Raw genomic sequence first — 27516 nt, 5'->3', positions numbered from 1 at the left:
GAGGATGCCGCCAAGTGGTCAGCCTGTCTGAAGGGGAGTCTTGGGCGGGTTCTTTCCCTTATGATGGAGTGTCTGGGCATGTGGCTGTGATGTCAAGGCCTGTTGGCTGCCCTTGACTCCACTTGATGGCCTTGGGTCCCATTGGGACATTAATGGAGCAGCCTCCAGCCCGACTTTGTTCACCCTGAGCAGCGGCAGGCCAGGGAAGGAAGGGTGACTCCACATAGCCCTGGGGTGCAATTCTGTAGGGTAGCCGAGACCCCCTCACCCCTGACCACACACACACACACACACACACACACACACACACACACAGCCTGCAGTTCCACAGGCCTAATCCCCTCCCCTCTGCCCTTCCGAAGCCCAGGGGACAGCAGCTCCTGGAAGCACAAACAGCAGGGCCCCAGGGAACCTCTTCCCATCCTGGCCTCTGGGCTCCTGCTTACGTGAGTGGAGTCCCCTGGGGCTGCAATATCGGCCAGCCATGCTGGTTGGCCGGCCTCTGGGACTTGGGTCTCACCTTCCCTAACCTGGCTTCAGTGTCTGGGGCAACGGTGGGGTCCTGAGTATGTAGGTATGCTCCTCTCCCCTCCCTGGTGGCGCTCAGCAGCGCCAAAAAATCCAGGCTATGCCTTGGGAAGCTGGACATAGTTCTCAGGCAGTGAGGCCACCAACCCCTTGCCACCTCTCCGTGCCTCACTCTCCTTGTTGAGCTGGGATGTTAACACAACACAACTCACAGAATCAATGGGAGACATAACTGGGTTCATGTACATAAGGCACTGGGACAGTGCTAGGCACATGGCAAATACTCAGTAAGTATCTTGTTATTATTGCTGTATACCTAAAAGGATCTAACGTGGCACCTGGTACACAGTAGATGCTCAGTAATTGGGCATTGTTATCGAAGGCCCAACCTCATGATCTAGGAATAATTCATCTCAAGAGTTTTCTTTTCTTTTCTTTTCTTTTCTTTTCTTTTCTTTTCTTTTCTTTTCTTTTCTTTTCTTCTTCTTCTCCTTCTTCTTCTTCTTCTTCTTCTTCTTCTTCTTCTTCTTCTTCTTCTTCTTTTTTTTTTTAAGTAGGCTGCACACTCAGCGTGGAGCCCAACATGGGGCTTGAACTCACAACCCTGACATCAAGACCTGAGCTGATATCGAGTCAAATGCTTAATTGACTGAGCCACCTAGGCACCCCTTAAGAGGTTTTTTTTTTCTTAATTTACTTTTAAAAATTGACATATAATAAAATTCACCCTTTTTAGTATACACTGTATGAGGGTTTTTTATTGTAGGAAAATATACCTAACACATAATTACCCATTTGAATTGGTAATGGAGTATACAATTCAGTGTCGTTAAGTACACTCACATAGTTGTGCAGCTATCACCACCATCCATCTCCAGAACTTTCTCATCTTCCCAAACTGCAGCCCTGTCCCCATGAAGCACTAACTCCCCACTCTTTCCCAACGCTTGGCTCCCACTATTCTACTTTGTCTCTATGAATATGACTACTGTCGGGACCTCATATAAGTGGAATTTTACAATATTTGTCCTTTTGTGTCTGGCTTATTTCATTTAGCATAATGTTTTCAAAGTTCATCCGTGTGGTGGCACGTGTCAGAATTTCACTCTCTTTTTAAGACTGAATACTATTGCATTGGCAATTATGCCACATTTTCTTTATCTGTTCACCAACTGATGGACCCTTGAGTTGTTTCCAGCGTTTGGCTATTGTGAGTAATGCTGCTGTGAACATTGGTTTACAAATATCTGTTTGAGTCTTGCTTTTAATTCTTGAGTATTTAATATTTCATTTAAAAAAATTTTTTTATCTATTTTTATTTTGAGAGAGAGAGAGAGAGCACAAGTGGGGTTAGGGGCAGAGGGAGAGGGAGAAGCAGGCCCCCCCACGGAGCAGGGAGCCCGATGTGGGGCTTAATCCCAGCACCCTGGGATCATGACCTGATCCGAAGGCAGACGCTTCACCGACTGAGCCACCCAGGCACCCCTCCTAAAGATTTTATTTTTAAGTAATCTCTGCACCCAACATGGGGCTCAAACTTAGAACCTAGGATTAAGAGTCGTATGCTCTACTAACTCAGCCAGCGAGCGCCCCTATTTTTAAAAAAATAATAGCCATTCCAATGAGTGTGCGGTGACGTCTCATTGCACCTTTGATTTGCATTTCCCTAATGACTGATGGTGTTGAGCAACTTCTCCTGTGCCTGTCGTCCACCTGTATGCACACATACCTTATCTGCTGTGCCTCGCTTTATTGCACTTCACAGGTATTGTGGTTTTTACACATTGAAGGTTTGTGGCAAGGCTGCGTCAAGCCAAGTCTATCAGTGCCATTTCCCCAACAGCATTTGCTCACTTCACGTCTCTGTGTCACATTGTGGCAGTTCTTGCAATATTTCAAACTTTTTCATTAATATTCTATTTGTTATGGCAATCTGTGACCAGTGATTAAAACTCACTGAAAGCTCAGATGATGGTTATCATTTTTTAGCAATAGAGTATTTTTCTATTAAAGTATGAACTTTTTAGGGGCGCCTGGGTGGCTCAGTCGTTAAGCGTCTGCCTTCGGCTCAGGGCGTGTGATCCCAGAGTCCTGGGATTGAGCCCCACATCAGGCTTCTCTGCTGTAAGCCTGCTTCTTCCTCTCCCACTCCCCCTGCTTGTGTTCCCTCTCTCGCTGGCTGTCTCTCTCTGTCAAATAAATAAATAAAATCTTAAAAAAAAATAAAGTATGAACTTTTTAGACATAAAGCTACTGCCCACTTAATAGACCACAGTATAGTGTAGACATAACTTTTATATGCGCAGGAAATAGAAAAAACCCATCTGACACGCTTTATTGCAGTGTTGCAGAACGAAGCCTGCAATATTTCCGAGGTATGCCATATCTTCTCTGCAGAAATGTTTATTTAAGTCCTTTGCCCACTTTTCACTTGGGTTGTTTGTTGTTGTTGTTGAGTTTTAGCTCTTTATATATTCTAGATATTAATCCCTTATCAGATATGTGATTTGCAAAAATTTTCTCCCATTCTATAGATTGCCTTTTCACTCTCTGGATAGTGCCCTTTGATGCAAAAAACTGATAATTTTGATGAGGTGCAATTTCTTTCTTTCTTTCTTTTTTTTTTTTAAGATTTTATTTACTTATTTGACAGAGAGAGCGCACAAGCAGGGGGAGCAGGAGAGGGAGAAACAGGCTTCCTGCCGAGCAGCGAGCCTGATGAGGGACTCGATCCTGGGACTCCAGGATCATGACCTGAGCTGAAGGCAGTTGCCCAACCAACTGAGCCACCCAGGCACCCCTTCTTTTTCAAGATTCATTTTTGCTCTTCAGGGTCCCTTGAGATTACGTATGAAGTCCAGGATGGATTTTTTTTTTTTAATTTCTGCAAAGACTGTTGTTAGGATTTTTTTTTTAAGATTTTATTTATTTATTTGACAGAGAGAGAGACAGGGAGAGAGGGAACACAAGCAGGGGCAATGGGAGAGGGAGAAGCAGGCTTCCCACTGAGCAGGGACCCCAACTGGGGGCTCAGTCCCAGGACCCTGGGATCATGACCTAAGCCAAAGACAGACACTTAATGACTGAGCCACCCAGTTTCCCCTGTTGTTGGGATTTTGATAGGGATTGCACTGAATTTATAGATTGCATTGGGTAATATTAACATGTTATTAAGTCTTCTCATTCTTGAATACAGGGTGTCTTTTCATTTATTTGTGCCTTCTTTAATTTCTTCCAGCAACATTTTTGTTTTCCTTGCACTTCTGTCCCTTTGGTTAAGTTCGTTCCTAAGCATCTAATTCATTTTGATGCTATTGTACATGGAATTGTTTTCATGATATTCTTTTTGGATTATTCATTGTTAGTGTACAGAAAAGCAACCGATTTTTGTGACTTTATATCCTGCAACTTTGCTAAATTCACTTCTTAGTCAGTTCTGAGTTTTGACACAGGTGATCTCCACTGCTGGCTTCTTTCTCTTAGCAAAATTCATCTGAGACTCATTCAGGTTGTTTTGTGTATCAGTAGTTAAAAAGGAAACTGCCGTTTCTTTCTACTCTTGCTGACTCTTCACTTCTGACACCAAACTTATGTGGTTTTTTCCCCTCCACGCCAACCAATTCTGCAACTCTCCGACACCGACCAGATAAACTACATTCTGTTTCAATTCTGACACTAACTGCCTGGAATTACTACGGATCCCACAGGTTAAGGGCTCAGTCCGGTAAGGCTGCCCCCACTTGAGCATAAGTCTCAAGTCCAGGGTGTTACCTGTGCTTCTGACCTACTGGCTATTAATCAAGTTTCCGACAACCCCGGCCTCAGGTTTGGTTAATTTCCTAGAGCTGGTCACAGAACTTAGGAAAACAGTGCACTTACTAGATGACTGGTTTATTAGAAAAGAGACAACTCAGAAAGAGCCAGATGGAAGAGACGCAGGGAGCAAGGTATAAGGGGAGGGGCATGGAGCTTCCTGCCCCCTCTAGGTGCACCGCCCTCCCAACCCGAAACTCTCAGGGATGTTGATGGAGGCTTCATTTTGAAGGCACAGCTGATTAAATCACTGGCCATTCCATTGGTGATTCCCTCAGCCTCCTCTCCTTTCCCTTCCAGGCCAGGGAGGGGGACTGAAAGCTCCAGCTGTCTAATCACATGGTTGGCTCCCCAAGCAAGCAGCCCCCCTCTTGAGGCTCTCCAGTGTCCCCAGCAGAGAGTCATCTCTTAGCATACAAAGACACTTTTCACTGCAAAGATTCCTAGCGTTTTCGGAACTATGTGACAGGAAACCAGGGCAGAGACCAAATATATATTTCTTACTGTTTCACAGTAGTTCAAAAACAATTTTTTTTTTAAAGGAGGCTCCACAGGGGTGCCCGGGTGGCTCAGTCGATTGAGCGATTGAGAGTCTGCCTTCGGCTTGGGTCATGATCCCTGAGTCCTCGGATTGAGCCCCATGTCGGGCTCCTTGCTCACCAGCGTATCTGCTTCTCCCTCTCTGTCTGCCTGCTACTCCCCCTACTTGTGCGCTCACTCTTTCGCACGCGCACGCTCTCTCTCTGGCAAATAATAATAAATCAAAATCTTTAAGTAGGCTCCATGCCCAGCGCCGGGCCCAATGTGGGGCCTGAACTCACAGCCCAGAGATCAAGACCTGAGCTGAGATCGAGTCAAACACTTAACCAACTAAGCCACCCAGGCAGCCGCCCTCCCCCCAGTTTTTTTTATTGCTGAATAGTATTCCATGGTATGGGTCTGCCATAAATTATCCATTCACCAGTTGATGATTTGGTTTAGTTGTTTCCAGAATTCGGTGATTATGAGATTATGAGCAGAACTTCTATAAACATTTGTCTGCAGGTTTTTGAATAAACATACACAGTTGACCATTGAATAACATGGGCTTGAACTGTGTGGGTCCACTTAGATGCAGACTTTTCTCGATATATATAGAACAAGACTGGAAATGTATTTTTTTCTTCCTTATGATTTTCTTTTTAAAAAAATATTTATTTAAGAGAGAGACAGAGAGAGCACAAGCCAGGCGAGGGGCAGAGGGAGAGGGAGAAGCTGACTCTGTGCTGAGCAGGAGCCTGACTCGGGGCTCAATCCCAGGACTCCGGGATCATGACCTGAGCCGAAGGCAGATGCTTAACTGACTGAGCCACCCAGGCGCCCCTATGATTTTCTTTTTTTTTTTTCTTTTTTTTTAAAGATTTTATTCATTTATTCGACAGAGATAGAGACAGCCAGCGAGAGAGGAACACAAGCAGGGGGAGTGGGAGAGGAAGAAGCAGGCTCATAGCGGAAGAGCCTGATGTGGGGCTTGATCCCATAACGCCAGGATCACGCCCTGAGCTGAAGGCAGGCGCTTAACCGCTGTGCCACCCAGGCGCCCCACCCCTATGATTTTCTTCATAACATTTTCTTTTCTCTAGTTGACTCTATGGTAAGAATAGGGCATATAATACATATGCAAAATACATGTTAATCAACTGTTTCTGTTATTGGTAAGGTTTCTGGACAACAGTGGGCTGTTAGTAGTCAAGTTTTGGGGGAGCCAAAAGTTATATGTGGGTTTTCAACTTCGCAGGGGGTAGCACCCCTAACCCACTTGTTGTTCAAGGGTCAACCGTATTTTCACTTATCTTGGGTATAAACATAGGAGTAGATTTTGGATCACACAGTAAGTGTATGGTTCATTGCTTAAGAAACGGACCAGCTGCCTTTCAGAGTGGCTGAACCACTTGGCGTTCCCTCCAGCAACCCAGGAGGAGGGTTCCTGTTGCTCCAAATCCTTGTCACCACTTGCCATTATCGTCAGTTCTTGTTTGTTTCTTGTGTGTTTGTACCATCCTAGTAGGTGTGAAGGGATAGTTCCTGGTGTTAATTTGCATTTCCCTAAGGAGCAGTGGTGTTTCCTATGCTTATTTGCCATCTGTATATCTTCTTTGGTGAACTGTCCAGACCTCTGCTCATTTTTAAATTGAATTCCTTGTCTTCTTTTTATTGAGTTTGGAGAGTTCATTATATAGTCGGGATACAGGTTCTTTGTCATATATTTTCTCTTAGTATGTAACTTGTCTTTTTACTCTTTTTTTTTTTTTTAAAGATTTTATTTATTTATTTGACAGAGAGAAACACAGCAAGAGAGGGAACACCAGCAGGGGGAGCAGGAGAGGGAGAAGCAGGCTTCCCGCTGAGCAGGGAGCCTGATGAGGGGCTCGATCCCAAGACCCTAGGATCATGACCTGAGCTGAAGGCAGACACTTAACGACTGAGCCACCCAGGCGCCCCTGTCTTTTTATTCTTTTGACAGTGTCTTTTGCAGAGCAGAAGTTTTCAGAGTTTTTATGAAGTTTTTTGAATTTTTTTTTTTTTAAGTTTGAATTTTTGCCTGTTTAAAATTTCTGATTTCTGGGGTGCCTGGGTGGTCCCGTTGGTTAAGTGTCCAACTCTTTGCTCTCGGCTCAGGTCTTGGTCTCGGGGTCGTGAGTTTGAGTCCAGGGTTGGGCTCCACACTGGGTGTGGAGCCTACATAAAAAATAATAATTAAAAAAAAATAAAATTTCTGATTTCTTTCCTAAAATTGGAATACCTGGTTGCTCAGGGCCCCCAGCATCACCCTGCCTTTGGTGTCAGCTGCCTGTCTGCTCGGAACATTTGCTTTAATAGTAGGAATGTGCTCGAACGGGGCTTGAGCAGGCAGAGGGTGGCATTTGAGGGGTTACAAGACTTGGGTTTGAATTCGGACCTCACCATGCTCTTGCTGTGTGACCCAGAGCTAATCATTCTCCTCTCTGACCTTAGTTTCTTCATCTGTAAAGTGCGGTCAACAAAGTCCCTCCCTATACCCCTCCCCCAGGGCTGGTCCACCAAAAAGGCTAATATATGGATGCTGGTTCGGCTGTCCTACTCTAGGAGATTTTAGACTTATTACTTAACAGAAGGGCCATTCAAATAAAATCTTACACTGATTCTCAGTAGGTAGGACTGGAAAAGGGAGGGTTCCATTTCCTTCCCCTACCCCCTTGCACCCACCAGAGCGTAGCCTGAAGTCGGCTGACCCGTCTAACCCCCTCACTTTAACACCAGGGTAACAGCCCAGAGAGGGCCGTGGCCCTCCCGAGGCCACACAGTATGCTGCAGGCACATAGCTCCTATACACATCCTCAGTTCTCAGTATCGGCGGCCTTGCTGAGTTCACTGCCCAAGTGGGTGTATGGGCCTGATTGAGTTACGATTGCCAGTGTTTCCTGAGCTCTGTGCTGGGCGCCATCCTGAGCCTTGTCCCTGTGTTCACGCTGGTCACCTGGATGAGCTGAGGGAGGTGGTGCTTGTCCCCGTTTTGTGGATGAGGAAACTGAAATTCAGCCACGTCCCCTCAAGTCACACCTCTGGGAACTGGCAGAGCCAGCACCTCCCTGCCTCGTCCTGAGGATCTCTGTCTTGCCAGTGCCCCCAGGCTGGGGTCCTAGCCTTCCTCCCCTCTCTCTGTAGCTGTGTCTCCATCACAGCCTGTATCTCCACTCTAGTCCCACCAGCTTCCTTGCTAGTCCTCAAACAAAAACCAAATCCTGCCCCAGGGCTTTTGCACTTGCTCTTCCTGCCCGCCCCCCCAGAGTGTTTTCTCCTACCTCCTGACCATCTTTCAGGCCCTGCTCACATGTCCCCTTCTCAAAGAGGCCTGGCTCAACTACAGAAGCTAAAATCACCTCCCAGTAACTTTCCGTCACCCACCTGGTTTTTAATTCTGTGCATGGCACAATCCAGTTCATATATTCATTCATTACGTTTTATGATTTATTCAGTCAATGTTAATTGCGTGTTCCCCATATGCCAGGCCATCTTCTTGACGCAAGGGATAGAGCAGTGAACAAGGCAGACAAAAATCCTTGCTCTGCAAAGCTTAATTCTAGAAAGGAAGGCAAATAGTAAAGAAGTCAAATATAGAGTATGTCAGGTAAGTAGTATTTCTTTTTTTTAAGGAGGGGAAATATAAAATATGAGGGCAGAGATTCAGATCTTAGATGTGTTGGTCAGGTGAGGCCCCCTGCGAAGACGACATTTGAGCTGAGGCCTGAAGGAGGTGAAGGAGGAGCCACTGGAGATCTGGGTAGGGGAAACAGCCTGTGCAAAGGCCCTGAGGCAGGAATGTATCTGGAATGTTTAGGAAACAGCAAGGAGCCACCATTGTGGCTGGAGTAGAGTGAGTGAGGGGTAAACTGGGGGGTCATGGGGCAGGGCCTTGTGGGCCACAGTGGGGACTTTGGCTTTTGCTCTGGGTGAGCTGGAAGCCTTAGAAGCATCTGAGCAAAAGAAGGATGTGACTTGACACAAGTGTTCACAGGCTCCCTCTGGCCACAGTGGAGGGGAACAGACTGAGGGGCAAAGACAGGAGCCAGCAACCAGGGCAGAGACAAATGCACTGGCCCGGGCAAGCAACGAGGCAGGGCTGACCAAGGAGGGGGTGCAAAGTAGACAGATTCTGAATAGACTTGAGCTTCAAGTAAAGAGTAGAGCCAAGAAGGCCCCCACACTTTTGGGGTGTGCACTGCCACTAGGCTAACCTGTTTATAGTCCAGCCCTCCCCATGTCCATGAAGGACAGATGGTGGTCTGTCTTGGTCACTGCTGTGTCCCCAGCACCTCTACAGAGCCTGGCTCACAAAGGCACTCAATAGTTGTTTGATCTCTGCAACTCCCTGTCTCCCATCTCTTTTGGGGTATCTGTCTCTCTTTAATGCCTTCTATCTGCCCCTCCTGCCTCTACCAGGAATTTCCTTGGTAATCTTATTCCTCTTGACCTCCCCAGTACCATCGCAGCCCCCCTGACCTCTCTTCTCGCCCATCCCCTTACAGCTTCGAGGCAGAGAATGGGCCCACACCATCTCCTGGCCGCAGCCCCCTGGACTCGCAGGCGAGCCCGGGCCTCGTGCTGCATGCTGGGGCCGCTGCCAGCCAGCGCCGGGAGTCCTTCCTGTACCGTTCGGACAGCGACTACGACATGTCCCCCAAAACTATGTCCCGGAACTCCTCGGTCACCAGCGAGGCGTGAGCACCCCCTTCTCACCCTCCAGGCCTGCTCCCAGCATGAGCTGCCCTTGCTAGCAGGGAGTGGGGACACTGCCCAAGCCCTGGGGCCACCTCTCCCTTCCAGTGAAAAGTAAACAGCCCCACAGCAAGGGCTCAGTCCCACCCACCCAGCCTGCCCAAGGCCACTCCTACCCATTGGCAACTGGGGCCTTGTCCCCGTTCAGCCTGTCTCTCCAACAAGGAGGGAACTCCACTTGAGTCCCTCCCTACTGCCACTTCTTCCACAGACTGTCCACCTTGGCTGAGCCCCCTCTTCCTTCCCCCCCTCCAGGCTTCCCTAAGCCAGCCCCTCTTATCACGACCACCTGTTGAGGTGTGAGCACCCCCAGACCTGCTCAGCCCCCTCCCCTCTCACTGGATCCTCCAGCCCTGGCCCTACCCATCCAGGTACCCACCTCAGCTCCCCTGACTCCTTCCTGCTCCCCACCCCCTCCTGCCCACTGCTCTCACCAAGCCCAGCCCTGGCAGTGTATTTATGGCCATTGTCTTTGTCTCCGCACACCCCCTCCCTGCCCACCCATGTGAGCTCCTCTCTCTGACCACCATTTCCTTCGGGACCAGCCCCTACAGGTGTCTACCCTTGGGAGGTGTAAGTGCCTTCTGCCCTCACCTGTTAGAGCCTCCCCTCCCAGCCCACCAACCTCCCCAGGCCCAACCCCCAGAGTGTCCACTCTAGAGAGTTGCTTCTCTGGCACCCTAACCCTTCTCCACCCAGGCCTGTGGGTGTCCCACTGTGAGGATGCCTGACCTGCCTCTGTCCTTGATTGCAGGCACGCTGAGGACCTCATTGTGACACCTTTTGCCCAGGTAAGACCCCTCTCTTAAGGAGGGAAAGGATTCCAGGGGCGCCTGGGTGGCACAGCGGTTAAGCGTCTGCCTTCGGCTCAGGGTGTGATCCCGGCGTTATGGGATTGAGCCCCACGTCAGGCTCCTCTGCTATGAGCCTGCTTCTTCCTCTCCCACTCCCCCTGCTTGTGTTCCCTCTCTCGCTGGCTGTCTCTATCTCTGTCGAATAAATAAATAAAATCTTTAAAAAAAAAAAAAAAAAGGAGGGAAAGGATTCCAACCCTCCCCCACACTTGGGGACAAGGGCCTAGCCTAGCCTAGCCCCAGCTGCCCCTCCAGGTGGCTCCCTCTCCTCACTGCTGCTCCCTATCCCAGGTGCTGGCCAGTCTCCGGAGTGTTCGCAGCAACTTCTCACTCCTGACCAATGTGCCCATTCCCAGCAACAAGTAAGTCAAGGCTGGGCCCCAACGCTCATGATCATAAGGCTAAGCACACCTGGGTTCAACTCGTAGCTCTGCTGTGTGATCTCAGGCAGGAACTTGACCTCTCTGAGCCTCTGTTCAGGCAACAGCTCCCTCTAAGCCAGTAACCATTACAATTTGAATGCCTAAGACAGAAACTTAAAAATAAAGACCAAGGGGTCCAGACACATGGTGTCGAGGCTAAGGGTAGCCAGTTACCCCAGCCTTGGGGCCACTGCAGGCCCCCGTGCCAACTTTCTGGCCAAATAGCATCTTGTGGTACCTTTGCTCCCCCTCCATAAAATGGGAATTTAATAGCACCTGCCATGAAGAGTCTGAAAGATAATACATAGAGAAATGTGAGGACATTTTCCAGCACATAGTAAGTGCTCCCTAAATAGCAGTAGTTATTATGTGGCAGCAGGTGCATGGCTGAGAACTGCTGGTCCCTCCAGGAGTTAGGGGAGAGATGCTCAAGGAAGCAGGAGCTTTGGAGACAAAGGACCTGTCCCTACCTCTGATCAGTCACTTCCTTGAGCCTGTTTCCTCATCTGTAAAATGGGTCCTCATGGGTCTCTCTGTGAGAGGCTGCAGAGTGAGTACATGGGACACAGCGCTCAGAAAAAGGAAAATCGGCATTATTCATGGAGAGGGGGAGGCAGGAATCTGGGGGCACACAGGCTGATGCTGGAGCCCCATTTCTTTGCAGACGGTCCCCGTTGGGCGGCCCAACCCCCGTCTGCAAGGCCACGCTGTCAGGTAACAAAGCCCAGGGGCTGGGAAAGGGCCTCTCTTGCTGCTCCAGTAGGGGGAGGGGGTCCCTTCACTTGGGGTGGCTGTCTTAACTGTCCTTTCCCAGCACCCCTCTCACCTGGTGGACCCCCATCATCACGGGCTGGGGCCTCTGGGTCACCACCTGTGCTGCCCCTTCTCCAGAAGAGACATGTCAGCAGTTGGCCCGGGAGACATTGGAGGAGCTGGACTGGTGTCTCGAACAGCTGGAGACCATGCAGACCTACCGCTCCGTGAGCGAGATGGCCTCTCACAAGGTGAGCGGGCCTGGAGCCAGCAGGGCGGAACCAGCCCCTCCTGGGGGCCTGAGGATGGGGGCCAACTGCTGGGTGGGACCTGTAGGTGAGGCCATCCATAGGGGCGGGGCCAGTTTCTAGATAGGGCCAATGAGGTGGGACCATTCCCTGGGACTGTGAGGTGGGGCTAGCTGCTGGCCGGGGGCCGGGGGCGGGGCTAACCATGGGGCGGGGCTGGAAGGGGCGGGGCCAATCTGTGGATGGGGGCCTACGAGGTGGGAGTCCATCCCTAGGCTGGACCAGCTGCCTAGGGTGCCTGTTCCTGTGGAGTCTGACTTCTCCCAGGGGTGGGGGGAGCCTGGTGTGTGTGAATGTGTGTGGGTGTGGGTGTCTGTACATCTGTATGCAGACAACCATCTATCTTAGAGGGGGTTGTCCTATGCTAGAGTCTACAAGTGTATATGAGACTGTGGGTCTGTGTGGCTGTCAATTTGTTGACTACACATTTGCAGCACAAGGTGGGGTGTGAGGAGAGGTTTTAAGAGGGCACGTCAGGAAGTCAGGAGTGGTGTGCAGATGTGTACCTATGGAGGATGTATGGGTGTGCACAGGCAATTGTACTGGGTTGTAAGTGTGTGGGCCTGTGCCAGAGGGTATGTATGTTTGTTCACAAGTGTGAGTTGGTCTAGGAATGAATCTGAGTGTGTATTTCCACGTGTTTGTGACTCTGTGCGTGTGTGTGCTTGCCAGGCTGCGGGAGGGGAGGGGTGCAAGGCTTCCATGTACAGCTGTGCAGATTGTGTACTGCACAACTCCAGAGGGACCATTCAGAAAGCAGGCAATATGAATGATGTTTCTGGAGTTGTGCAGCATGGCGGTAGCCCTCGTGGGAGGATGCCTATCAGGAAATGAGTCTGCAGGTGGAGGAGTCTGTGTTGGGGGGGTGCCTACACCTGTGGGTGGAGTTTTGTCTGGGAACATTCAAGTCTGAGGGTGATTGTGTCTCTGAGGGTGTACTGAGCATCTGAGAATGTGACTATCTCTAAATGTAGGTCTTCGGGTGTGTTTCTGCGAAGGTGTGTGTGTGTATTTATGGGTGTGAGTGTGAGCATCTCCTTGTGGATTTCTCAGGGTCTGTTTGTGCCCAAGGCCACATGGGTATTTGTGTTTGTTTGAAAGTGTGTCTGTGGGTGTGTTGAGTGTGTGTTAAGTGTGTCCGGTATATCTAGGTGATTTTCCCTAGGTGTGTGTCTCCACGTCTGGGTTTGAGTCTCTGTTTTTAGAAGGGGTGTGTCTGAAGGTGTTTACATCCTGTATGCTCAACTGTCTACCTGTAAATGTGTTGGACATCAGAGTTGTGACCGTGTGTGTGTTTGCCTGTGTGTTGGTGTGGAAGGTGTGTCTCAGACTGTTTGTGTGTCTATGAATGTGTAGAGTGTCTGGGTGTGTGTCTTTGACTCTGGGTGTGTCCATGGAGGGGACATGTCCTCTGGAGGGTGTGTGTGCCTTCCTGTCTATCCCTGGCAGCCCTACCTTGATCCTGGCTTAGGCCCGTGGGCTTGGATGCCCCTTTAACGCCCCCCCACCCCCGGCACCACCTGACGTCGCATGCAGCCTGCCAGTGCTGCAGTGAGCACGCACACGCACACACACAGGCGCGCACACGGAGCCCAGAGCCTCCGAAGCCACCTCCCGGGACCCTCGCCCTGCCCCCTCATGGGCAGGGGTCCCAGGCCGCCTCCAGCCGCTGCCGCGGGGGGGCCCATCAGGGCCAGGGGCTGGCAGACCATGTAACCAGGGCTGCTGTCGGGAGCGCGGAGGGGAGGGGAGCCCCCAGCCCTGCTGGGCTGGCCCAGGCCCCTCCGCGGCTCCCCCTTGCATTGCCCACCTGCCCAGAACCCCCCCCACACACAGTGGCTATTAACCCCGGGACTCCCCAAACCCAGCCTCTCTGTGCGGCAGCCCCAAGCGGGGCTAAGATTTCAAGATGCCCTTGGTGGATTTCTTCTGTGAGACCTGCTCCAAGCCGTGGCTGGTGGGCTGGTGGGACCAGGTAGGGGAACTTGGGGTGGGGGATGGGCAGGAGACTCGGCCCTGGCCCTCCCACCTTGGATCCTCCAGCCCCTGGTCTGGGCTGGTGTGTGCAGCTGTGCACGTGTGTGGCCTGAACATGAAACCTTGTGACTGTCTGTCTCTGTGTGTGGCCCAGGGTTGGGCAGGGAGAGTGGGTGGCTGGGGATGTGGGTCTCTGGCTGGGTGTGACTGTCAGCACTCGCCTGTGTGTGTGCCTGCAGTGGTGTGGGGCCGTCTGACCATATACTTATTTGCCTGGGTCATGATGTGGCCCTCTCTGAGATCATATGGCTCTGTTTGTGGTGGTGTGTATTGGGACACGTTTGTGAGCCCAGAGCTGTGTGATTTCTGGGGCGTGTGACCCCAAGTGTCAGTGACTGCCTTATTGTGTATGCCCCTTGACTTGTGTGTCTGTAGCTATGTAAAACTGTGTGAGATGGTAGTCTGTGACTCTGTGTGTGGTTGTGTGACTTTGTGGGTCCATCTTGTGTGTGTATGTGTATCTTTCTTTGCAACTGGGGTCTCTGGCAGCACTGGGAGGAGTAAGCACCCCATCCTGGTGTGGGCTATGTGAGCTTACCCTTCCTGTCAAAGTGTCCCTCCTGCCTCTCTGGACGGAGTCTGCTCCTGGTTTGGGGGTGCTTTGGTGGAGCTTGGGGGCGGGGAACCAATGCCCTTTCTCCTCCATGCACAATGTCACAGCAGACGCTTGTGTGAAGTGGCATGGAGGGACCAGGAGGGACTGCCAGGCCTGGTTCTGTGTCTACTCCATTCATCTGTGCATCTATCCACCCCTCTGAGGTTGGGGGAGGGGGACTATGATGGGAACCCCCCTCCCCTGGGTGACCGAACAAGGTTTCCTCAGCTCACTATTCTCCCCTGCCCCTGCCCAACCTTCTCTTCACCCAGAACTTGCATTCTCTCCTGAAAAGGACAGACTGTATTCTCTCCTTCCAAACTGGGTTGGGAGCTGGGGGCCAGGACGCCTTGGGAGTGGGGTCCATATCTGGGAAGACTTGGGCCAGGGTAGCTCTGGGAAGGCAAGGGTTAAGGGGCCTGCGGACTGCCCCCCTTTCCCCCAGCTCTGTAGCTGGTTGGAGGGGGAGTTGCTAAGGAGACTCCCATCACCATGGCGATGGGATTCTCCTGACACCCCATTGGCTCACTGTTAGGCAGGAGCCCCTCCCTTCCACAGGTGCCCCTCTGGCTCCTCCTTTTGGGCCGGAGGAGGAGGAAGTCTGGGAAGGGGTGCTCCCCTTCCTCAGGAAGGGAGGGGTATGCTGAGCCCGGACTTCTAAGCCTGGAGCCCCCATCCAGACCTGGGAGGGCGGGAGGGGCTGACCCCTCCCCTCTAGCAGCTTGCTGAGGGCTCTGTTGGCTGAACAGAGAAGTAGGAGGGACTCGTGGGGTCTTCAGAAGTTTCTGGGGAGGGGCTGACCACCCCCACCCTCTGATGCCCTGTCTCCCCATCATTCCTTCCTTCTTGCCTCCTTCACCTTAGTTCAAGAGGATGTTAAACCGTGAACTCACACACCTGTCAGAGATGAGCAGGTCAGGAAACCAGGTCTCTGAGTACATCTCCACCACATTCCTGGGTGAGTGAAGGGCAGCACTTTGTGGGGAGGCTGCACGCCTGGACTGGAGGGGGCTACCCCAGACCGCAGTTCCAATTGCTGACATTAGCCCAAGGGACCCTGACTCCTAATTCCCCAAAGATCAATGTTACCATGCTCAAGAGTTCCCATACTCTCGATGCCCCCCAAACTCAGAGGGATGTCGACTTTATAGAACCTCCACATTAAAAAAAAATCTCTCCAAGCAGAAAAGCCCCTCCAAACTCAGCGGAACCACAATGGAACTTTCAAACTCAAGACCCCAAGAAACCCACAAACTCAAATAGAATTCTTAAACTTTAAATGCCTCCAGGCTGAAAGCCTCCCCGAATTCAGTGGAATGTCCAAACTTGGATTACCCCCCCCCATACACACACACACACAAATTCAGGAGATCCCGCAAACCCAAGAGAGATGCTCACCCTCAGCAGGGTTCTCAAACTTAAGGGAACTGCTGTTCTTAAGAGCCCAGAAAAGACCCTCAAACTTTAAAAACCCCTTCAAGCTGAAAAGTCTCCCAACTTCAGTAGAATCACCCAACTTTATATGACCCTCAAATTCAGTGGACTCCTCCAAACTTTCCAGACCCAATACAGTTATACAGAATACCTCAAACTCATTAGAACCCTCAAGCTCATGGGGACCTCCAACTCGTCCTAATCTCTGAACCCAAGAGGCCAAGCTGAGGCTATCTCCCACAAACACAGGATAATTTCACCTTCTCAATTTATCACCAAAGGTTTCCAAATTCTGGAGAACGGCCCTGCACGGAGCTCGAGAGAAGGGTTCAGAGTTTCAAATGCTCCCGCCAATGGGGGTGTGGCCGCGCAGAGTTCTGAGATCCAGCCAATGGGAGCACAGCATGCAAATAACCCCTATTAGGCCTTGTTGACTGGCAGGGCCCCAGGTCACAATGGGTGGCCCCGGCTTGGCTCTGGAAGCCCTTGAAAGCTCAGGAAGAGGGCTCCTGGGGCTGGCCCCCAGGCGGCTGGTGTCAAAGGGGTGGGCTGGTGGGGGCGGTTCATGGAGCCAGAGACTACCCTTCCCTCCCTCTTCCCAGTGCTCTCCACCCCCACCAGCACTCTTAGTCACCACAGAGGGGTCTCCCCTGCCCGAGAAGTTTCCCTGCCTATACAGGCCAGGCAGCGACTTTCTCTAGTATCCCCACCCAGCTTCCTGACTTCCCATGCCACTCCCCTGCCAAACCTGGCGATCAGACTGGGGCCACCCCATAGCTCTGGGCCCACCCCAGGGTCCCCACTCCTGCCCACCACCTCCCAGAAGAATTCCTACCTTCCTTCTGGTTTCCAGCCTATAAGTAACCAACAGCATGACACCCTGAAGGGATCTGCCCTCCTGAGTGAGCCTTCCCAGGGCATGGTGGGGAGCAGGGGAGAACTGAAGGCCAGATGAAGGCATCTCTGTGGGGTGCTCATGCTTGTCTCTCGTCCATCTTCTGCAGACAAGCAGAATGAAGTGGAGATTCCATCACCCACAATGAAGGATCGAGAAAAACAGCCAGCCCCGCGGCAGAGACCCTCCCAGCAGCCCCCGCCCCCTGGGCCGCAGTTCCAGCCCATGTCTCAGATCACAGGGGTGAAGAAGTTGAGGCACAGCAGCAGCCTGAATGATTCCAGCATCCCCCGCTTTGGGGTGAAGACTGACCAAGAGGAGCTCCTGGCCCAAGTGAGTGGCGGCTCAGCAGGGGCTGCACTAGAGAGGAACAGGCGTCTCCTGGGGCCCAGACAAGGACTGGGCATTGGGTCGGTCTGAAATGAGGATTCAGGTGTACTGGGGTTATGAGACTCTCAGAAGAGGGGGAGTTAGAGGAAGCAGGATAGGAAGGAGCTAAGCCCGGAGGTGGCGTCAGCTAGAATCTGGCCTCAGCCTGACCCCTCGAGGAGCTCTGCAGTGTGAATACCACCACAGAGTTGAGCCCACCTTGAGGCAAGAGTGCCGGACTTTCGTACCCCTGTGTCAGTGATCGGCTGTGGGCTGCCCCCAGAGTGGACAGCATTACCTCCTCCATGTAGCTCCTGTAGGGGCAAGAGCAGTTTTCTGGAGAACAGAGCAATGTGAGTCTTGGTAAGCAACAGTCGAAGCTGGTGGGGGGTAAGTGCAGCAGTCAGTGAAGGGGGTCTGGGCAGAACCCGCATAGCATCCACTACTGGCCAGACCTGGGTTCAGCCCCCGGCTCTTTGGTCACACCTAAACACGGTCTCCCACGTGGGTTTGTACAGTGGACGCGGTGCGTGGTGCATGTTTGTTGGCTCACTTAGTTGCCATTTATTGTAACCTGCCAGCCGGCACTAGACTGTGCCGCCTTCGGTCACCCAGCATTTATTGAGCACCTACTGTGTGCTGGCACTGTTCAGGGTTCTGGGAAGACATGGAAAACTAGGCCGTGTTCCTTTCCCCCTGGCGCGGATGAGCAGTTTGGGGTCAGCCTAGGGAAGTTCACATTTCAGCTTGGCCACTCGTGGGAGACAAGGTCTTGGGGAGGTCTCATCACTCCTCTGGGCTTTGGTTCTCAAACCAACCAAATGAGATCAAGCACTTAGTGTAATGCTCGGCAGATAATAATCACTCAATAATACACAGTCGCCGTGGTTGCTTTGTTATCTTCCGGCCGGTAAGAGACGGACGGTAAATCCCGTGCCGCTGAGCACGCCGCTGCTGGGTGAGCAATAATGGTGCTACTTTCACGCCAGAGCTGTGAATTGCTAGGAAAGAGTCGAGAGGGGTCAAGATCATCCGAGAGGAACTTCTGACCCAAGTGGCTGGGGGCTTGGCCCTGGGTCTTGTGGGCTCCTGACCTCTGGCCTCCAACTCTGCCAGGAACTGGAGAACTTGAACAAGTGGGGTCTGAACATCTTTTGTGTGTCAGAGTGCGCCGGAGGCCGTTCCCTCAGCTGCATCATGTACACGATATTTCAGGTAGGGTGGGCCGAGTGGGGCAGGGTGCGGGGGGGAGGGCAGCATGGAGAGCCGAGAGGCAGCGGGAGTCACTGCCCCCCTTGTACCTGCCCTCAGGAGCGGGACCTGCTAAAGAAGTTCCGCATCCCAGTGGACACCATGGTGACTTATATGCTGACCCTGGAGGACCACTACCACCCCGATGTGGCCTACCACAACAGCCTGCACGCGGCCGACGTGCTGCAGTCCACGCACGTGCTGCTGGCCACACCCGCGCTCGATGTGAGCCTGGCCCCCGTGTCCCCCCACCCTGTCTTTCTCTTGCTCTCACTGCCCACCTCCCATCTCCCTTTTGTCTCCCTGGCCCTAGGTCTCTGACCTCCATCTCTCTCTGATCCTGTGCTTCTTTCTGACTCTTATCTCTCTCTCCTGCCCCCCTCTTTTGTGACACCCCCCATCTCTCTCTTATCCTGTTTCTCAGATCCCTCATCTTTCTAACCCATCTCTCTCCGACCCCACTCTCTGCTCCTAGGCTGTGTTCACGGACCTGGAGATTCTTGCCGCGCTCTTTGCGGCTGCCATTCATGACGTGGACCACCCTGGGGTCTCCAACCAGTTCCTCATCAACACCAGTGAGTGGACCCCCGGGGGCGGGACCAGCCGGGCTAGAGGCGGGGCCTGCCGGGCTGGAGGTGGGGCCTGCGCTGCCCCACCCCGCGCTGCTGACCCGTGGCCCCTGCCCATCCCTGACCACCTGCCTGGGCCTGGGCGCAGATTCGGAGCTGGCGCTCATGTACAACGATGAGTCGGTGCTGGAAAACCACCACCTGGCCGTGGGCTTCAAGCTGCTGCAGGAAGACAACTGCGACATCTTCCAGAACCTCAGCAAGCGACAGCGGCAGAGCCTGCGCAAGATGGTCATCGACATGGTGGGCGGGGCCGAGGCGGGGACCCGACAGGAAAGGTTGCCTCTGCGGCTTGGGGAGCGGCAGGGTCCGAGTCCAGCCCCGGAAGCCCCGGGAGAGGCGTCCCTGGTGGGGGCTGGGAACAGGTTGTGCCAGTGAAAACTCTATAGAGGCACAGGTCGGGTCGGTACGGCCCAGAGCAGGGCTTCAGCGGCCCCTGTGATGCCCCCTCACCCGCAGGTGCTGGCCACGGACATGTCCAAACACATGACCCTCCTGGCAGACCTGAAGACCATGGTGGAGACCAAGAAAGTGACCAGCTCAGGGGTCCTCCTGCTGGACAACTACTCCGACCGCATCCAGGTGCCCCCTCGCCCACCATATAAGGAGACTAGAGCCTCTCTCTTTCTCTCTCCCCTTTGGGTCTGGGTGGCTCGCCTCCCTCAGCATCCAGCTCCCATGTTGCCCATCTTCCTGTCTCTTTGTTTTCTCTCTCTCTCCCATCTCTCCATCCCAGCCCCCATCTCCTGCCATCCCTCCTCATTTCCTCTTCCCTTCCTTCCGTCAACCTCTTCCTGTCTCCTCTGCCTCCCCCAACATCACCTTCATTCCTCTCCTCCACCCATCTCTTTCTTTTCTCTCCTCCTCCCTTCCTCTTCCCTCTCCCTGCCATTGCCCCTCCCTCTCTCCATAGCCCCACTACCCCTTCTCCTCACTCTCCCCATAAAGGGGGAGGTAAGGAAGCATGAGGTCCCACGCTGTGACAGGGGCATGGCCTCTGAAGGTCCCCCACCTCGTGCAGGTCCTTCGGAACATGGTGCACTGTGCGGACCTCAGCAACCCCACCAAGCCACTGGAGCTGTACCGCCAGTGGACAGACCGCATCATGGCCGAGTTCTTCCAGCAGGGCGACCGGGAGCGGGAGCGGGGCATGGAGATCAGCCCCATGTGCGACAAGCACACAGCCTCGGTGGAGAAGTCTCAGGTACAGTTTTGCAGGTCCTGTGGAAGGCAGCAGGGTGGCCCTCCCCATACCATGCTGGCCTAGATTCCCGAGAGGCCCAGACACTCCTGACCTGCCCCTCTTCAAAGTCTGGGTTTTCTGTGGGTTTTTTGTTTTTGTTTTTTCCTTTTCTATCTTGATGGGAAATTTGCAACATTTTCTCTTCTACAGAACAACTAAATTGAGCCTCTGGACTCGCCACTTGTAGACCTGAGTCAAACAGTTCTAACTCCTGTGCAAGCCACCAAATAGCATTAATAATAATACTTACCCGGCTCTTAGTTACAGACCTTCTGTCCATACAGCCTCTCAATTTCCCTGTAACCTGGCCACTGATCTTGCCCTTGATTTTTGGTGCATTTTTTTTTTTTTAGATTTATTTATTTATTTATTTATTTATTTATTTGATAAAGAGAGAAACCAAGAGACAGAGCATGAGCAGAGGGGGAGGGGCAGAGGGAGAGGGAGAAGCAGGCTGAGCAGGGAGCCAGATGTGGGGCCTCCATCCCAGGACCCTGGGATTATGACCTGGACCAAAGGCAAATGCTTAGCCTTGATTTTGGGTGGATTTTGAAATGAGATGCGATGACTCGTCATCGTGTGCTTATTTAACTTAACAAGAGGTACAGAAACACAATCTTGTTTGTAAAGTGTGAGCGTGAAAGCTTCTCACCCTCCCCACTTCCAGTCTCCTCCCTGGTGAGACCTACTTTTCCCGGTTCACTGTGCATGCCTCTCCAGACCAGAGTTACCCAGCACTGGCACTGTTGACATCTGGGGCCGGATCATCCTCTGTCACGGGGCCGTCCTGTGCATTGGAGGATGTAGAGCCGCATCCCTGGCCTCCACCCTCCCCTTCCAGTTACAACAACCAAAAATATTTCTGGATGCTTCCAAATGTCCCCTGAACCTGCAGATCACCCCCATCCTCCAAAGCCTGGGAAAACCAGTTTCATACATTTTATTATGTAGTTATGTTTACAGGCAACTTAATAGTTCATGGGTTTTGCTTTTTTAAAGTTTTTTTTTTTATTTTATTTATTTATTTGATAGAGAGCACAAGCAGGGGGAGCGGCAGGGAGAGGGAGAAGCAGGCTCCTGCTGAGCAGAGAGCCCAATGTGGGGCTCGATCCCAGGACCCTGGGACCATGACCAGAGCCAAAGGCAGATGCTCAACCGACTGAGCCACCCAGGTGCCCAATGGGTTTTGCTTTTTTTTTTTTATATGAATTTTATCAATATATACCGATTTTTATACAGCTTGCCTTTTCTTCCAAACAATGCCTTGGAGATCTGTCCAAGTTATTCTGTGTAGATTTAGCTCATCGTTTTTGACTGTTGTATAGTATTCTCACAGTATAGACGGCTAATGGTTTCTGGGGAGACATGGTTTTTCTCCTGTAGCTGGACATTTAGGTGCTGAGGAGTTACAAATTCACAGTGACTCAAACAAGATAAATCTTCATGTTTGTTCCCTCTTATGTAAAAAAGCCTAGAGAAAGAACACCGCTCCCTTGGGCTCCATGAAATGGTCAGGCACCTAGGAGATTTCTCTCCTACCATCCAAAGCATGGGGCCTCTGTCCCCAGAGATGCCTCTCATGGTCACAGATGCTGTGTAAGCTCTAGCCATTCTGGCTACAAAGCAGGGAGAAAAGGTCTCTGCCAGTTGAGGCAGCACCCCTACCCCTGACTCCCACCCTAACTCCCATCTTCTACATCTACATGTGGTCACATCACGATCCTCTCTTTGCAAAGGAGGCTGGGAAATGTAGTTTTTAACTGTATGGGGGAAGCATTGCCTCCACCAAGAAAAATCAAGATTCTATTAATAAGAAGGAGGGAAGAGGGACGCCTGGGTGGCTCAGTTGGTTAAGCGTCTGCCTTCGGCTCAGGTCATGATCTCAGGGTCCTGGGATTGAGTCCTGCATCGAGCTCCCTGATCAGCGGGGAGCCTGCTTCTCCCTCTGCCTGCTGCTCCCCCTGCTTGTGCTGTCTCTCTCTCTCTAACAAATAAATAAAATATTTTTTTAAAAAGCTTAAAAAAATAAAAAGGAGGGAAGATAATATCAGAGTGGGTTAGCCAATACTCTGCCACGGAGTTATTTCTAGTTTTTCTTTGTTGCCAAAAAAAAAGTCATTATTAATATCTGTGGTGTACCACAATTTTTTAAAACTAATTCCCAACTGACAGATATATGGAAGTTTCTAGTATTTGTTGGCATCTCATATGTAAAGTTTTTTTCTTTTTCTCACCCGTGCAAGAGTTTTTCCAGGGTGCATCTGGAGAAGCAGGATGACGAGGTGAAATGCTGTCGGCCTCTAGATCCCACAGCATGGCAAGACGATCTGCACCCGCGGGCCACCAGTTTATACCTCTCTCCCTTCTCTCCCAGGTGGGTTTCATCGACTATATTGTACACCCGCTGTGGGAGACATGGGCTGACCTGGTCCACCCAGATGCCCAGGAGATCCTGGACACGTTGGAGGACAACCGGGACTGGTACTACAGCGCCATCCGGCAGAGCCCTTCACCACCGCCCGAGGAGGAGCCCAGAGGGCCAGGCCACCCACCCCCACCAGATAAGTTCCAGTTTGAGCTGACGCTGGAGGAGGAAGAAGAGGAGGAGGTGTCTACCGCCCCAGGTGCATTTGAAGTGCAGGACTTGTCCATGGCCCAGCGTCCATCCCCCGCTGAGGAGCTGTCGGACGTGGATGGCCAGGCTGTGCCCACAGCCGTGAAGGGAGAGGAACCACGCTTCACACAGCAAGCCGACTCAGCAGATAGTGTGGCCACGGGCCAGGACGAGTCCGTGTCCCCAGATGCCTCTGTGGAGGCTGGGGGCCGCAGCAGCCCCCTGGCCCTGTCTGCTGAGAGCCCCCCTCTGCCTGCCTTGAGGACCCCGCCCCCTCCAGAGGAAGCCCCGGGCCTTCCGGGCCTCCCCTCCATGGCGGCCGAGGTGGGGGCCCAAAAAGAGCATCAGGCTGCCAAGAGGGCGTGCAGTGCCTGCACAGGAACATCTGGCGAGGACCCCCCCCCACTCCCAGCTCCTGGTGGGTGGGGTTCAGCTGGAGGTCCTACCTGAGCCCCAGCCCGTACACCCTGTTGCTCTCCCCGCCTCCCTCCACCACCATCACCCCCCCACCACCTCCTCCACTGCCTCAAAGACTCTTGGGCCTCCTGAGAAAAAAGAAAACAGAAAAGTGGGTTTTTTTCTCTTTTCTTTTTTTCCTCTTTCCCCCCACCCCCACCCATGGGGCCTCTTTTTGGAGGTGGGGGCTGGGGAACAAGGGGCGGAGGTCCCGGAAGGGATTTTATTTTTGGAATTTTAATTGTTACATTTTTAGAAAAAGAAAAAAAAAAAAAAACAGGATAAAACACAGCCACTGTAGACGCTCCTGTTCCGGACTAAACCCCTCGTGTCCCTCCCGGCCCACCTCCCCTGCCCCAGGTCCCACGCTCAGTCTTCCGGCCTCCTAGGGCTCCCCGCCTGGGCCCAAGCAGGCATCATGCCTCCTTCCCTCCCTCCCTCCCTCCCTCCAGGCTTTTCTTCTGAATTTTGGAGTGTCTCTGGAACCCAACCAGGAATAGCCATTCTGGGCGGGGGCTCTGGGGGGCTGTCACCGGGGGAGGCCCTGGCTCCAGCCCGTCTCTGGCTCATTGCCCACCACCACCCCCAGAAGTCTTCCGCCTCATTTTGCACAAACCTGGCAATATTAACTTGGGGGACAGGGACGGGGCCGGGAGCTGTGCGCCTTCAGATGTAGCAGAGGGGAGGTGTTGGAGGGACATTCACACCACTAACCTGGGGTCTGAGGTTCGAGGAGGGCCTGATCCCCCCTCCGCTTGCCATCCCCTCGCCCTTCCACTTTGGGTTCTGTTTGAATTTTCTCCATTTAGGAGGGAGATGGCTCTGAACCACACCCCTCCTTCCAGCTGCTTCTCCTCTTGTTTCTGCCTTAATTATTCCCATGGCTGTAGGAGAGGGGTTTGCAGTGGCTCCCACCTGCACCTTGGGTGGGGTGGGGCCAGGCCCAGAGCCCCCATCCTGGGCATCCCCCCCCCCAGCATCCTCCTGACCCCTTTCATGACCCTTTGCCCTAGGAGGAAGCAATAACAGTGTGCACCTACATCCCCTTTCTGGGCAGCCCTCTCCCACCCTGGCACCAACCAAAGTCATTTCTCCTTTGCCCCCACCTGGCCACGCCTCGCCCTCACCCCTTAGCTATTCCTGGAGCAATACGACAGACAGATGCAAGGCCATTTTTCTCCAAGCCATGGGGGACTGTTTGGAAGGAAAGACCCCCCCCCACTTTCCCCTCCTTTACGCCCTTCGGCCCAGTTCTGCAGCTGGGCAAGGCAGGGCCTCTCTCTCATTCCCCTACCCCCAATTCTGAGCACACGGTACTGTAGCCCCCAGCTGCCCCCAGCCTTCCATCTGTCTGTCCATCCCTGTGGGGGTACCACCCACTCCCACCCCCATGATGCTGTACAGGGTTCATTTTTGTAGAGAAATTAGTTTCTGTCCCAGCCAGTGACTGGAGTGGGACTTCTTTTGGTTTTATTTTCTCTTTCTTTCTTTCTTTCTTTTCTTTTTTCTTTTTTTTTTTGTACATACTGTATGGTTGGTTTATAAATTATTCTACAGAGGCAAAAAGGGAAAATAAACTTGCCCTTCCCCAGCTGACCCGGTCAGGGGAAGGAGGGGTGGGGTCTCCCAGAGAGAGTCCCCATTCCCACTGTATTATACAAACTGTACCATAGACCCCAAAAGGGTGGATTCCATGCTGCCGCTCGATGGGAAGTCGTGTCATTGTAGGGGGCGAGGGCTGAGCAGAGCCTGCCCCTTCCCCCTTACCCAGGTGTGACTGGTGAGATGGAACCCCACCCCCGAATTAGGGCTCCTCTCCCCGGGGGGCGGGAACAGGACCCCCTGAGCTGCTCTTGTGTTGTCCACTTTGACGATCAATCAGTCGGTCGGTCTGTTGATCGATAATCAATCCTTCGATCTTGTCTCCAATTAAACCGAGGCTTTCACTGATCTTCCTGGCTTATGTGACTTCCTTTCCCACCCTGCTCTTGGGAGGTGCGCCTCTCCTTGCACTGTCTGCCTGGGGTGGGGATAAGGGGGAAGGGAGTCTCTGTTCCTATCCCTCCCCAAGAAGATAGAACCCGAAGGGAGGGGCAGCAAGTGTGCCAGGAGGCAGCCGCCCTGCAGCCTGGGCCAGACACCTGCTCACGGACTCCAGGAGGTTCAGACCAGTCTTTGGAGGCCAGCAGACCCAGGTAAATCCACTTCTCCTGCATAGCATATCTGACACAACTCCTGGGTACTTCTGGAATCTCAGACTCATTCCTGGAAACCTCAAGGGGGCCTGATTGATAATGCCTCCACTGTCTGGCTGCCAGACCACAGTAAAAGGTCTCTGGTCAAATTCTGCCGTGCAGACATTCAACTTGATAAGTACAAGGGCATTTACTTAGCCCTGTAAGTCCTATGAATTCCCAGGATCCTGGCCATTTTGGTGTTGCAACCCGAAGGTTGCATTAAAAGAAAACCAAACAACCTGAATATCTTTTTTTTTTTAAAGATTTTAAGTAAACTCTACTCCCAATGTGGAGCAGCTCGAACTCACAGCCCTTTGATCAAGAGTAGCACGCTCTATTGACTGAACCAGACAGATTCCCCCAAACCTGAATCATACCTGTAAGCCTCATGGTCGGTATCAGGTGAGCTAAATCCTCCAAATTCACCCAAGACTGGCTTGAGACTGAAGCTGTTTTGCTAATGTGTTCATTCGAGGTTGGGATGAGGTGGGGAGTGAGCAACTCTCAGAATACTTTAACCAATCCATGTATTTGAACCTGTTAATTCCACTCAAGGGATCCCATTTTTCCCACCTTTATCAGGATAATTAACAAACCCGCTAATGAACAAAACTTCCCAAGTGGATAAAGATGCGGATAACAGAAATGTTTGTGATTTGAGCTTTTGGTTTAGAATACTGGCTACCTCTGGGGTCTAATGAATTGAGATACACACATACACACTGAGTGCTTAAGTGGTTAAATGCAGTGGGATCATAGATGTATATATTCACAGCTTGTGTGTTTTGAAATGAAATGAGGACAGGTTCCTTGGATCTAAGGAAAGGTTGACCTGCCTACTCTGCTCTATTCCTGTCTGGTTATCAGGGAGTAGTTTAGATCACCCAGCTGTGTGACCTTGAGATAACCTTCAGTTATCTATAACAGGATAACAAAATCCCAGTCCGTCTAGAGCAGGGCTGACCAGTGAAACCTTCTATAATGATGGGAATGTCCTGTCTGTGCTTCTCCAACGTGGTGGCCACTAGCCACCCGTGGCTGTTAAGCACTTGAGATGCAGTGAGTGCAACCGAGGAGCTGCAGTTTTTGTTTTCCTTTCCATTGAGTAGCCACATGCAGCCAATGGCTACCAGCTGAGACTATACAGTTCGGGAACTTGAGAGAGTGATTGTATAGGATTTAGCATGTACAAAGGTTTGCCTGTTTCACTGTGGTTTGAAGATTTACAGTATGTAGATATCCTGGCCCCAAAGAGTGAGGGCCAGCCTAGACCCAGAGAGGGGAAAAAGAAGAAAAAAAAGGCTGGAAAACTAGGTAGAAGTTTCCAGGGAATCTGAACTTTGTGCAAGAAGTAAAGAGGACACACAGACGTTTTCCCGAGGGTGTTTCAAAGGGAGGCAGAGTCGGGGAAAGGGTGTCGGGCTGAGGGTCAGGAGGCGACAGCACCAATCCCAGGCTGCAGGGGAAGGCTGATGAGACTTCTTGCTCTGGACCTCAGTTTCTCCAAGTGTAGGCATGATGTCCTAAATCCCTCCTCTGTTGGGACACTGTAACAATCTGAGAATGTGGGTCAAAGGGCAAGAGGTGGGCATGTGACCATCAGCTGGCTCTTTAAAATCCTCGTGATGGGGAGTTCATCTTTCCTCAGGCAAAGGTGACCAAGGGCAGTGGGCCACAGCAGCAAAGCCTCGTTATCTGAATAGGACAGGGAGACCTGGAGAAGGGGTGGAGTTGGTCTATGTTGAAGCTGACATCGGCCACTTGCAAACAAGTTCCGTAGTCT

General features: G+C 52.1%; 1 protein-coding gene across 6 annotated transcripts in view; it reads left to right on the top strand.

The window, feature by feature from the left end:
- Positions 1 to 25447, top strand: part of PDE4A (phosphodiesterase 4A) — a 39232-nt gene extending 13785 nt beyond the window's left edge. For 4 of the 6 annotated variants that reach the window (XM_045774308.2, XM_045774307.2, XM_045774309.2 and 1 more), the window contains 14 exons: positions 9387 to 9578; positions 10391 to 10427; positions 10782 to 10852; positions 11577 to 11626; positions 11804 to 11916; positions 15470 to 15563; positions 17044 to 17267; positions 18420 to 18518; positions 18615 to 18779; positions 19030 to 19129; positions 19272 to 19426; positions 19643 to 19765; positions 20205 to 20387; positions 22801 to 25447. In XM_045774308.2, the coding sequence (XP_045630264.1) occupies positions 9387 to 9578; positions 10391 to 10427; positions 10782 to 10852; positions 11577 to 11626; positions 11804 to 11916; positions 15470 to 15563; positions 17044 to 17267; positions 18420 to 18518; positions 18615 to 18779; positions 19030 to 19129; positions 19272 to 19426; positions 19643 to 19765; positions 20205 to 20387; positions 22801 to 23490 (2296 nt within the window). In that variant the 3' untranslated portion in view covers positions 23491 to 25447. Of the gene's footprint in view, positions 1 to 9386; positions 9579 to 9898; positions 10008 to 10390; positions 10428 to 10781; positions 10853 to 11576; positions 11627 to 11803; positions 11917 to 13565; positions 13949 to 15469; positions 15564 to 17043; positions 17268 to 18419; positions 18519 to 18614; positions 18780 to 19029; positions 19130 to 19271; positions 19427 to 19642; positions 19766 to 20204; positions 20388 to 22800 lie in introns of those variants that run through there. The other 2 variants (XM_045774311.2, XM_045774312.2) reach the window with 2 other exon arrangements.
- The last annotated feature ends 2069 nt before the right edge of the window (positions 25448 to 27516 follow it).

This window comes from Ursus americanus, chromosome 14, assembly GCF_024610735.1.
Source record: "Ursus americanus isolate L20-20 chromosome 14, mUrsAme1.1.p, whole genome shotgun sequence".
Taxonomy (NCBI): Eukaryota; Metazoa; Chordata; class Mammalia; order Carnivora; family Ursidae; genus Ursus; species Ursus americanus.
Note: the sequence above shows the minus strand (reverse complement) of the source record. Positions and strands in the feature narration are given on the sequence as shown.